The sequence below is a fragment of the Anolis carolinensis genome, chromosome 1 (genome assembly GCF_035594765.1).
Source record: "Anolis carolinensis isolate JA03-04 chromosome 1, rAnoCar3.1.pri, whole genome shotgun sequence".
In the NCBI taxonomy this organism is placed as follows: Eukaryota; Metazoa; Chordata; class Lepidosauria; order Squamata; family Dactyloidae; genus Anolis; species Anolis carolinensis.
This window is the reverse complement of record NC_085841.1, coordinates 23,398,557-23,412,127: the sequence shown is the minus strand read 5'-3', so window position 1 is coordinate 23,412,127 and position 13,571 is coordinate 23,398,557. Positions and strand designations below refer to the sequence as shown.

At 40.3% G+C, this 13,571-nt stretch overlaps 1 protein-coding gene across 2 annotated transcripts in view; it reads right to left on the bottom strand.

The window, feature by feature from the left end:
* The window catches only part of pigf (phosphatidylinositol glycan anchor biosynthesis class F), a 71,513-nt gene that overhangs the window by 44,342 nt on the left and 13,600 nt on the right, over positions 1–13,571 (bottom strand). For both annotated transcript variants that reach the window (XM_062971188.1, XM_003217472.3), the window contains exon 4: positions 12,159–12,267. In XM_062971188.1, the coding sequence (XP_062827258.1) occupies positions 12,159–12,267 (109 nt within the window). The remainder of the gene's footprint in view (positions 1–12,158; positions 12,268–13,571) is intronic.

Genomic DNA, 13,571 nt, shown 5'->3' with positions numbered 1-13,571 from the left:
CCCCTGACAAGTAACCAACACAGATGGATCTTTTAACTTGTATAGATCAAAACCAGGAACAGATTCACCATCGCAATGTCCTAGAAGGTACCAGCCACCACTGCAGGTGGATGGGCTTCATCAGAGGCGGTCCACCGGCGAGGCCACTTAAGCAGCCGCTGGTGGCTCAACCATTCCGGGGGCGCAGTGAGGCCCCCAGGAAGATGGCGCCACACCCTGCCTCCTCCGGGCCTTGTGGGCCTTCTTCGGGCCGCCCAGCCCACAGGAAGGGCCGACGTGGGCTCCAGAAGGCCCGCCCAGCCCACCAGAAGGGCCGGGCGGGCCTTCCGGAGCCCGCGTCAGGCACTCCGGAGCCCACGTCGGCCCTTCTGGTGGGCCGGGTGGGCCTTCTGGAGCCCGCGTCGGCCCTTCCGGTGGGCCGGGCAGGCCTTCTGGAAGCCGTCATTGGAAGCAAGGCAAGTGGGATTTATTTGTGTGTGGAATAATGTCCAGGGTGGGAGAAAGAGCTCTTGTCTGTTGGGAGGCAGGTGTGGATGTTGTAATTAATCACCTTGATTAGCATTTAATGGCCATGTGGATTCAAGGCCTGCCTTCCTCTTGCCTGAGAGAATCATTTTTTGGGAGGTGTTAGCTGTCCCTGATTGCTTCCTGTCTGGATTTCCCCTGAGTGTTGTTCTTTATTTAGGCTTTTCCTTAATCCCTCTTTATTATCCAACATTTTCGCTTATCCAACGCTTTTATCTTTGGGGGTTTTTTTGGGGGGGGGGCAAAATTTCTGTTCGCCTATACTTGAAAATTACCTTGGACCTGCTCTGGGCATCATGTAACTAACAACCTGAATAACATTCTGAAAAGTCAGTTTTTTGGACAGCTAACATGTTCAATAGCTAGCTGAGAGGATACCGAGAATTTCTATCCAAATAAGTAAGTTTTCCAAACTCTGAGTGTTCCTGCAGCTTCTCCAAGTTTCAATATTCCTATCCCTACAAACATTTCAGTGCATACAGGGGGGAGTAGCTGATATAACATGAGGGAAGATCAGCCTTCTCTATCCTGGTCTCTAGCAAACGTACATATCTGTTTGGGGGAAAGATAATTTAGATTGAGGGGATTTTTTAAAAATCTAATTGCAAGCTAGGGAAATGCAGTCGAAACATGTCTTAACATACATGTGCATCAAAAAAACTTAACTTTGTACAACTCATTATCTGCAGGACTACTACCTGAAATGTTATTTATCCATGTCTGACAAAACATGTCCACTCTAGAAATGTATCAAAAGCCAAAGCTGTGATGCACCAAAGGTCATGTTGATTTCACTTTAGATTCTAAAACTACGCCTTATAGGAATTTCTTAGAATATGAGAATTTCTTTAAAAAGACAGCATCAGCTATAATGAGAAATTTGAGCCATCAACCTATTTTAGAGGGAAGGATTAAGTCGTTTTTAGCATGATATATATTGGGAAGGGGGAGAGACTGTTTCTATTTTCAGACAGTTTTTCTTGTATGATTTCATAGCTCCTGGTGCATTATAAATAGACATCTCTGCAGGAACTAATTTTTACCAAAAGCTGCAGGGTCCTCTTCTTTCCCACAGTTATAGATGCTTACGGTTGTAAATTACTTACTTGCATACAAAAAGGAAAAAACGAACAATTTAAAAGTGAACATCAGAAGCAAAAGCATCCTTATTCATTCTGGGAAACTTTCTAGAAGAAATAACCCAAGGTTTCCCCTTTTTGTTCAAAACAAACTTCTTTTTAACTTTTCTCAGAATCCACTTGAAAGTGCCAGCTGAAGGGATTTTAATTATGGCTCTACAATTTGAAATGTACAGTACTTGGGAAGCAGGGGAGGAAAAGTTCAAATTTTTGTTTAGATATAACAAAACACTGGAAAAAACTTTAAGCCAGTGGCCACTTCACAGCCTTCCCTACCTCACAGGGGTATTAGGAGAATAAATAAGATGAAATTGCCTTCCCTTTCTATCACTTCCCTGAAGATCCTGGAAGAAGATCAAGAAACAAATAGGAAACTGCTACCATTTGCCTTGAAAGTTCAAATGAAATTGAAGCCAATTTTAAGTGCTTCAGAGTGTTGTGTTACAGAGTAAGAGTTGTGAGCTTCATAACACTCCAGGAACTTACACAATGAAGTAACTCCATGAGAGGAGCAGTATGAAAAGCTTCTTTTCTGTAATCCCTGCAGACTAATAATGGAACTCATATCCCTTTTTCTAAGGCTTTCCATATTGGAAAACTGGCTGGGGATTATGGGATTTCATCCCATTTAGCTAGAGCATAGTACATTGGCTGACATATCAAATAAAAGAGCTAAGTAAAATATGAAATGTTTACAGTGATAATTGCGGTCTTCAATGTCCTACCTAGATTTTTTAAAAAGTTTATATACATATATTCGGCAACTAGGCCACAAATTGAAATCGAAAAATATCCAGATGTCAATAAATGACTACTCTCAACAATACTACAGTAGAGTCTCACTTATCCAAGCCTCACCTATCCAAGCCTCTGGATAATCCAAGCCATTTTTGTCGTCAATGTTTTCAATATATCGTGATATTTTGGTGCTAAATTCGTAAATACAGTAATTAAACATAACATTACTGCATATTGAACTACTTTTTCTGTCAAATTTGTTGTATAACATGATGTTTTGGTGCTTAATTTGTAAAATCATAACCTAATTTGATGTTTAATAGGCTTTTCTTTAATCTCTCCTTATTATCCAAGATATTCACTTATCCAAGCTTCTGCTGGCCCGTTTAGCTTGGATAAGTGAGACTCTACTGTATTTGGTATAACCAATGATGGAGAATGCTGGAAGTTACAGTCCAACAAGATCTCTAAGGCCTCACATAGCCAAACCATTTTAATCAGAGTGAAAAGCCAGCTTATACAACTGATCCATGTATTTGCAATTTTCCCAGCTTATATGGAGTAAACAATCCACTGGGTTTGGAGGTGAGGTTGTTCCAGATTTCAGCCTGCAACTTCTCCCACATAAAACCCTGCAATATACAATAGTCTTCCATGCAATTGTTCAACTAAGGACTTTGGTCCAAAGTCCAAAACAGTCTCAATGTCTTCATGGGGTCTCTAATGCAATTTTGCCAAAAGTAAATGTACAATTTATTACATTGATTTGAATTTTTGAAACTGGTTTTAACCAAGATTCTATGGTGATTATTTGTTTTGCATTTTGTTACTGTTATCCACCTTGAGGACTATTTTAGGTAGAAAGGTGGGGCATAAATTGAATGAATAAAGCAGTCAGTAATATGCAAGGAATTGCCAATATTCAGAAATAGAGTCATGCTATGGCATTATGGAGTTAGTCTCCTTCTTTTCACAGAATATGGGGTCTGATTCTGAATTGGGGCTGTGGCCTATAGCAAAAAAAAAAAAAGGGGGGGGGTTATTCCCTCCACTTGCCATAGCCCCAGTCAAGCTTCATTCCTTTTCATCGAAGATGCCTTTAGAAGAAAACTGCCTACAAAGAGGTCCAATCACTGAATATCCAGTGAGGCTCTAAACTAAAGAACCTAGCAGGGAAAATGCCAAGACGGCTAACTTAGGATTTCCAGGTCACACCCTCTTCTTAAAAACCCCAGAGTCACAAGAAAGAATTTATTGGGGACATTTATAACTCGCTTTGCAATTTAAGACACCGCCAAAAAGGACATCTCCAGTTGAAAAAAACCAAAATATTATGAACACGCTGAAAAACAGCAGACAATCAACATGAAGAAAAGCAGAAGTCGGATAAAAGCTAATACAAAGTCAAACCCTGGCAAATGAACAGGATTTTCACCTACTGGTTACCAGCTGAATGGTCCCCCAGGAAGTACATTCTATGGCTGAGGGTTTTTTAAAAATAGACTATATTTCCTGCTGTTGCCTCTAGAGATGTTTCCTGAGAAGGGCCAAAGGAAAGTCACAACACTCAGATGAATCTCTATGGAAGGAGGTGGCTCTTAAGACAATAAATAGATCACAAGCCCTAAAGGGCTATAAAGCAGCATTTTGCATCATGTGCCAGAAAAATTCAGGAAGTCAGTGCAAACATTTCAACATTGAGAAGATGTGTTCCACATCGCCAGCTACTTGGCTTCATCCTACAACAATACGTCAAGGCTCTTAGAGACAAAGCAAGGCCTCCAGACCAAGACAAATGTAGCCATCTACATCTCAGTAACTCAAATGTAGGGAACATATCAAGAAAATCTTATTCCTTTTGGAAAAAGCTAAGCTAAACTATCATCAATTGTGTGAATGACACAGAAATAAAAAAATATGGACAAGTGTTTTTAGGCAAGGAATGGACAATTCCGGTGGATCCGTGCCAATTTTCTACCTTCAGGATCATCTCAGGGCTGCACAGACTAGCAATAATCCTAAATAACAGCCAGTGCACAGAAACAGATAGTTGGAAGCATATTTCTGTCTTTTTAAAAAAATATTGTCAATGTTCACTTGTGAAATGCCCTCTCCCAAAACTATTTAAAATTTCCACTCCTGCATGCTTTAGGAAGAAGCAATTCACCCTTTTGTCACAAAAAGGGTAGTCTAAGGGAGCATGAAAATACTGTGGGCCATGAAATCAGTTCTAGGGGTCCCTTATGTGGCTAGAGGGTCCTAATTCATTTGTTCTTTCCTTAGACCAAATTAGATGTGGCTTTACTGGTCTCTAACAAATCCAGAGGAAGCAGCCAGGCTTTGAAGCTGCAATGCTACTCAATGCTAATCAAGGTGGCCAACTGCAACATTCACACTTGCCTTAAACAGACGAGTTCTTTCTCCCACCCTGGACCTTCCACAGATATAGAAACTCCACTTGCCTAGTTTCCTAGAGACCTCACAACCTCTGAGGATGGCTGCATAGATATGGGCCAAATGTCAGGAGAGAATGCTTCTGGAACATGGCCATACAGCCTGAAAAACTCACAGTAACCCAGTGATTCCGGCCACAAAAGTCTTTGACAAAACGACAAAATAAATCCAGAGGTTACTGAATCCCAGTTGTTTAACAAGAGCATGTTCAAAATCATTCTCGGGCATGCCACAAATCACCCCACAACAATGAACACATGAGTTTTCTTTTGCAAGGAATGTGATCATTCTGCAAATTCTGGTAGCTAGAACTGTTTTGTTATATTTTTTATCTTTTGCATGGAGTTTTCCATAAGGCCGAGGAATACTCAGTCCTGCTCTCCCTGTAAGATGACATCAAGTTGATTATGAAATCAGGTTCTACTGCAGTATTCCAACAGAACAAGAAACATCAAAACATCTTTTCTTGTCGTTTCTCCAAACAAATACTAATCAGGCAGAGTGGCTGGGATCAAAGCAGCACTGGCTGGTTGAATGCTTGTTTTTAGTCTTACTTTCATCTCAATTAAAATTCTCACTTTACAGGATTACGAGCAGCTTTCCAACTATCTCCAAATCTAAATTGAAGTACGTTTTTCTTCTCTCGTGGTTCAATGATGTATTTCATAAAAGACTAGGTTTTTAAAACAATACAATTTTCCTTGTTAATATTCCTTTGGTTACAAAGTATAACTTTGCCAATACAGCAGTCTTTATGGCTTTCGCATCACCGACTTGGCATCTATTGTGGTGCCCTAATTTAGGACACCACTGAGATCAGTGTCAATTTACAAGCTGTTTTTGCAGCATTGAGGAGGAAAGGGTTTTTATTCAATCTCGCTTGGAAAGAAGATAATAACAAGGACATGGTGGAACAAGGAGTCATAATTCGATGGTGGTGAACTGCAAGGTACAGCTAAGTTGCAGACCACTACATCCCTGGGAGAATTGGTTGGGATAGCTTCAGTTCTTTCCATGACTTTCAAGTGGGATAATGGCTGCAAAGGAAACCATAAGTGCCAGATCATAGAATCACAGAATTGGAAGAGACCTCAAGAGCCACCCTGTCCAAACTCCTGCCATGCAGAAATACACTATCTGCACTCCCAGCAGATAACCACATTTTGTGCCATTTGGAGGATTAACAGATTTCTAACATGATTTTTGTGTGTGTCAGGAGCAATTTGAGAAACTGCAAATCGCTTCTGGTGTGAGAGAATTGGCTGTCTGCAAGGACGTTGCCCAGAGGACGCCTGGATATTTTGATGTTTTTACCATCCTTGTGGGAGGCTTCTCTCATGTCCCCGCATGGAGCTGGAGCTGATAGAGGGAGCTCTCCCCAGGTGGGATTCGAACCTGGCAGCTTTCAGGTCAGCAACCCAACCTTCAAGACACAAGACCCTCTACGCCACCGGGGGCTCCTTGTAACATGATAAACTGAGACCACTTCATTAAACACTCAGAGTGGTCTAGATTGCATGAAAAAGACCCTTGTTTTCAACATGCCACCAGAGATGTTGCTGATTTTGCTGCTATTAGAATTTACATTTTACTGTCCTTTGACTTGCTCTGTAAATGGCCAAGAGGGAAGAAGTCTCTGTTTGGATTGAGATCCTTCCAGAATAAATAAGCTGCTACAGGAACAACATTTAACACTGTCATTTTTCTTCTCTTGTACCTTGTGCCTGATGATGATGCCAGTGGAGCTTGTATGGTTGACCAATAAAAGTACCGCTCTTTTGTGAATTTTGTTTCATTTTGCTGTGTGGTCAACAAGGATCCCTCTAAATATGTTTTCTAAAGATGAATATGGTTATCCTACTAGGGTCCTGGGTGCCTAAAGAAATGTCCCCATCCCCATCATTCACCTTTCCCTTTAAAGCTGGACAGGATCCTGATATACCCCAAAGGCACCAGCTCATGTCTGATCTTGGGAGTTAAACAGCATCAGCCCTGATTAGGGCTTGGATGGGAGACTACCAATAGGTGCTGTAGGTGATATTTCAGAGGAAAAACTGGCAAAACCACCTCTGAGTATTCTATGCCTAAGAAAACCCTATGAAATTCATGGGGTTGCCAAAAATCAACAGGAAACTTGAAGACACAGGATCCCGATGGCTCCTGCCATCACTTTCAAAACAAAACTAGGTATCTCCCTTCCAGCCATTTGTAATTGATTCCCACATCTCCCGCTTCCAGGAAAGCTGGCTGCAGCTTCCAGGCTAGGTCCTGGCTTCCTGCCTTTTCTAATCCCAGGAGCTGATGCTCAGTTTGCTTTGAATTTGGAGGCACATGCCCTCGCACACGTCTCCTCTCAAGGGCAAGGAGGAAGTGGGTGTAGAGTTGGCCTAGCGCCTCTTTAAAAAGAGAAAGAAGGAAAGATGAAAAATGTGAACTAACCCTTTTCTGCTCCCTAGGTCTAAATGTTCTCAAAGAATGCAGGCATGAACAGTACATTGGATCACCAGACTGTCAGAGGGATTCATGAGTTACTGTCCAAAAGGAAAGTAATTTTCCAATCCCTGAACCAAACATTTTTGTACACATGCACCACCACCTCCTCACACACACACATAGATTCACAGAGTAGAAAAGGATAGTGTTAACCCAAACTCAATTAAATCTTAAATGTTAAATATGCGTCCATGCCAGGAAGACTCTGGAGAGTAAGAGAATGATAGGATAGAATCACAGAATCATAAAGCTGAAAGAGACTCCAAAGGCCATCCAGTCCAACCCTCAGCCAGGCAAGAATACACAATCAAAGCACTCCTGACAGATGATCATCCAGCCTCTGTTTAAAACCTCCAAAGAATTATAAATTTTTAAAAACCTTCCCCCACAGTTATACCACTGTGCGGCTATTTTAATCGACTTGCCATTATGAACATCATAGAATCATAGAATAGTAGAGTTGGAAGAGACCTCATGGGCCATCCAGTCCAACCCCCTGCCAAGAAGCAGGAAATCGCATTCAAAGCACCCCCGACAGATGGACATCAACCAATGTCACCATCGCCATGTCAAATCGCATCCATTCCTTTTATCCATCCATTAAATTGGGGTTTAAATTGGTTTTATAACAGGTGTTCTGCAAACTCTAAAATGCCATCAACTAAGAACAGCATCATTTTGCTGAATTTACAGCTGTCCTCTAGTTCTGCAAGCTGCACATTATCCCCCAATGTATCTATTATTGCTGAAGCTTGCCAGGCTGAAAACTGCAAAATGTGTTCTCAGTGCAGGGCTTGGCTACGGCCTTTTTGCAGATCAATTGGGAGCCAGCAGCCCTTGCAAATGCATTTGGGTAAGTGCCTTTAATGGAAGGAAGCTATACCACCAGAGGCCACATTCTCACACAGTGTAAGAGTGTGTGGCCTCCATGACATCAGTGGATCAAATGCTGCATGGACTAAACTCTACAAATGACACTGAGATCACATTAACAAGACCTTTGCGTTGAAAGACCTGCAAAATATGCTTGAAACAGACCTACACTGCTCTCTCTGGAGTGTTGTATGGTTTCCGGGCTGTATGGCCGTGATCTAGCAGCATTTTCCCCTGATGTTTCGCCTGTACCTGTGGCTGGCATCAGAGGATCCTCTGAAGATGCCCAGCTATAGATGCAGGCAAAACATCAGGAGAAAATGCTGCTAGAAAATGCTGCTAGAACACGGCCCAGAAACCACACAACACTCCAGTGATTCCAGCCGTGAAAGCTGTCGACAATACACTGCTCTCTCTCCCTTTCCATTATCAAAGCAACTATATAATCTTTCAGTAATGAAACAAGATGCTGCTGTTTTGTGCCTTCAAGACTTTTCTGACTTATGACAATCCTAGTGGGTTTTCTTGGCAAAATTTGTTCAGAGAAGGTTTGCCTTTGCCTTCCTCTGAGGCTGTGAGAGTGTGACTTGCCCAAGGTCACCCAGTGGGTCATCGCAGATTCAAACTCGAGTCATAATCCAACCATCAAGCCACTAAACTATGCTGGCTCTTGAAACAAATCATTTAGTCATGTTGGCCTTAAGAGTTCTTTGGTGGCAGCACTCATCGGTGTGTCCCTACTCTTTAGTCTTTTGGAAAAGCAGGTATGACCATGTGGTTTTGCTGTGTTTTAAAGTGGCCTTGATTTCTCCTCCGCCCCCACAGAGATTTTATGCAACAATATTGCTGAAGCTTTTCTTGCATATGGTGCATTTGTTTTTTAACTGATATTTATTATCCTAAGCTGTTTGGGCCCTTGAGTGGTAGAATACAGATGCGATTCTGTTTTATTCAGATTTTCATATGACCAAGCCATTCCTGGAACCAAAACATACAGATAAAATCCAGACTACTAGGCATTTTAAGGTGTTTACATTGTAAAAAGAAACTCAAGATTAAAAATCATATCAGAGTTTTGATGGATTTTGGTACATGGCCAACACAGCTACCCCTGAATATGTTTCCTGGATTTGAAAAGATTTAATTTAGCTTCAGAAGAGAGCAAGCTAATGGACTGAGATATAATTCTTTGAGATTTCCACTTCCAATAAAGTTTACAACTTTTTTATTTGGACTATAATTGTCAAGTTTTACCCAGATGCAATGGTACAGACTTCACAAGAAATTCATGTTTTCTGCCTAAGAAAGGGGCACAATTCAAAGACAATGCTGAAATCCCAACATGCAAAGACATGTTGTTGCCACTTGGAGATTAATTGAGAGAACAAAGTTAGTAGCATAAGTTTTCATAGAATAAGTCTACCTCCTTAGAAGCATCTTAGTTTAGAAAAGCTTATGTTGCCAACTTCACAGTCTCTAAGGTGCTACAAGATCCCTTGACATAAAAAAGGCAGGTCTTCAAAGGCCAGAGTTAGATGGGATCTCAAGGGAAGTTGCTTCGCTGCCGCTAATGGATCTGAAATTTTATTGTCTGTGTTTTACTGCCCTTTTTCCCCAGTCCCCACATGGCCAAGGAAGGGAATACTGATGTCCTTCTAAACCAGGGGTCCCCAAACTAAGGCCCGGGGGCCGGATGCGGCCCTCCGAGGTCATTTACCTGGCCCCCGCCCTCAGTTTTATAATATAATATATTGTATATACATATAATATTGATAATAATATTATAATGTAATACAATATAACACTAATAATATTACCATATAATAATATTAATTATATATCCTATATTACATATAATATTACTAATAATATTACAGTATAGTGGTATAGTTCAGTATAGTAATATATAATGCTAATATTGTGCTATGCTAATAATATAATATATTGTATGTACATATAATTTGTAAGCCACTCTGAGTCCCCTTTGGGGTGAGAAGGGTGTGTTACAGATGTAGTAAATTAACACAGTAAATAAATAAATAATAAATAAATACATTTTAGACTTAGGCTCACCCAAAGTCTGAAATGACTTGAAGGCACACAACAACAACAACAACAACAACAACAACAACAACAACAACAACAATCCTAATTAACTTGACTATCTCATTGTCCAGAACACTTCCCATTGAAATCCCGATAAATGTATGTTGGTTAAAATTGTTTTTATTTTTAAATATTGCATTGTTCTTTCGTTGTTCTTGTTGTTGTTTTTGCACTACAAATAAGACATGTGCAGTGTGCATCGGAATTTATTTGTATTTTTTTTCAAATGATAATCCGGCCCCTCAACAGTCTGAAGGATTGTGGACCGGCCCTCGGCTTAAAAAGTTTGAGGACCCCTGTTCTAAACCATCTTAACTGACAACGGAAGTAACATCTCAGACAAAACGTAGGCCTGTGACTATAATATCACTTTAACATCTTTGCCTGATGAAGAAGCCAGTGTAGACTTGAAAGCTTTTGTATTTGTAGTTGGCCCAGGAAAGGTATCACATTTTGAGGAAATTGGATTTTGTTATACTGTACTTTGCTGCATGGCAAACACAGTTTACTCAGAATAAGTTTCCTAAATAAATCCTCAGGTGCTTTAGTCCTTCAGAATTATGGACAGTCTCCAAAACTGCAAACCATTTTCTAAACGTCAGTCACCTTGCAAGTATAGGTACCCTGGTCTCCCGTCTATAGGTAATAATAATGATGATGATGATGATGTTACAGAAAATGAACACGTCAAACTACTCTGGGACTTCTGAATTCAGACTGACTTTTGGAGCACAATACTCCGGACCTCATCATTGTGTAAAAAAAAAAAAAGTATGGCTCGTCGTTGCAATCCCAGGCAACAGCAAGACTGACGAGAAACAACTGGAAAAGCTGACATGATACGAGCATTTAAAGATCAAACTGCAAAGACTGTGGCACAAGCCAGTAAAGATGGTCCCAGTGGTGATCAGCACACTGGGTGCAGTGCCTAAAGACCTTGGCCTGCACTTAAATACAATCGGCACTGACAAAATTACCATCTGTCAGCTGCAAAAGGCCACCCTATTCGGATCTGCACGCATTATTCACCAATACATCACATAGTCCTAGAGACTTGGGAAGTGTCTGACGTGTGATCCAATACAACAGCCAGCAATTTATAATAATAATAATAATAAAACTTTATTTATACCCCGCCACCATCTCCCCAATGGGGACTCGGGGCGGCTAACATGGGGCCATGCCCAGAGCAATACAACATAATAAAATATAAGAACAACATATCATAACACCATTTAAAATACAATAAATAATAATAAACAGAACATCAAGAAATCAAAAAAGAAAAAAAAACAATAAATCAAGGGCAGGCCGCTTGATCACAAAGATAAAACCCGGAGTGAGAGGGACAGAGAAGTACTCCACTATGGGCAGGGACATTTGGAGGGGTAATCTAGAGGATAGAAGTTCGGAGGGGAGTAATACGGAGATATATGACAGACATTACTCACCGAAAGCACAATGGAAGAGCCATGTTTTTAATTCTCTCCTAAAAGCTAACAATTTGCTGTGTACTAATCTTATTCTGTATCAAATAATAATAATAATAATAATAATAATAATAATAATAATAATAATAATAATAAAGCTTTTTTCATTTTAAAAATCCCAAACAAGATAAAATTGGGATTAAAAAATGTCTCTATAGATCTTCTGAATTTGGGCTACTTTTTGTACCAGTCAGTGTATGATATCGGAAAAAATGTTCATGCTTTTTTCTTCTTTTGTTTTGGTGAACCGAAATGATATGCTGTAAGCATCTTTGGCTTGACATAATTCAGGTCTGTGGTCCAATCTAGCAATACTAATGTACACAAGACAGATACCAACCTGCCATGGTCTATCCCAATCCAATGGAATAGGAAATGCTCCAAGCCATGCACCCACTACGCTGCACATGCTGGTAATCTGAAGGTTGTTATACCAAATTGACATAGCCCTGGAAGAAAGTGAGACAACAGTTTTAGGGAATTTAGGAAAAAATGCATGCATTTGCAGCCATTGTTGCAATTTACCAAACTACTTAAAAACACCTTCAACAGGAAACAACTGTCACTAAACCACAAAACATTTTTCTGAGCAAACAGTAAAGTCAGCTTCAAGACCTTTGAGTCTCCTCTGGCAAAGAAAAAGTGGGGTATAAATACATATAATAATATAATATTGACCTGAAAAAATGCAAAGAATAGCAGTCACATCTTATTAACCAACCACCACAACCCCTTCCATGTAATACAAGCTGACAAGTTTAATTACTTTTAATTAGGTTTGTAAAACTCATTAATTTGAATTAGTGATGTCTAGACCCTGTATTCTCCCATATGAATCACCTTAATTATCAAGGAGGGCTTGTTAAGGTTAGCTTGCCTTCAGGAGTCCATTTCGTAATTCCCTGAAACTCTACCTTTTCAGCAATGATGTCAGCCGTGTGGACCTCTCTTTTGCAACCCTGCCATTATATAGGTTTAAGTGGCATGCGGAAACCATCACAGATTTGACAGGCATTTGATACACTTTAAAATTCTTAGAGTAGTCTCTCCACATTTATGACTTTCACTTTTGTGGATGAGATTATTCACGTATCTGATTAATATGGTCTCTCCAGGAAACTAAATCCTCTAGCACAACCTTATGCTCAACTTGTAGCAGACCTTGACCATAGGGTTATAATGGAAGGTCTAGAGATTCTAAGAGATGTGTTGTTTTCCCTCCTAGATGGTGGAGTTTTTTATTCATGGTTTTCCCACTTTCACAGGGGCCTTGCAACCCTAACCCCAACCAGTGTGGAGGACTGGTTGTATTTATGCATATTGCTACTGGCACAGATACTTATAAAGTTCTGTCAACATATTAATGCTATAGTGCAAGAGAAAGCAAAGGGGAATCCTGGGGATTGCACATGACCCCAAAGTTATGCCTATGGCTTTTAAAGCCTCCAAACTCTCTGGATCATCCTTTGCTCGGACTAAAAAGAGCTCTTTTTAAATACTGTAGGTAGTATACTGAAATAGCCTGAAAGCACCAGATTCTTCTGAATACCTTATCTTGAAAAACAAGTAGGATTTGTCCAGGAAAGGAGACTGCCAGAGAATATCAGGCGCTGGAGCTTTACACAGACAAAGGCAAACCAACCCCAAATATTATTTGCCTAAGGAAGCACATACTGTAAGGATTCCTTGTTCTATTAACATTAAAAAACATTTCAAAACCTGAAGTTGACTTCCACTCCTATGAGTTTTTGTT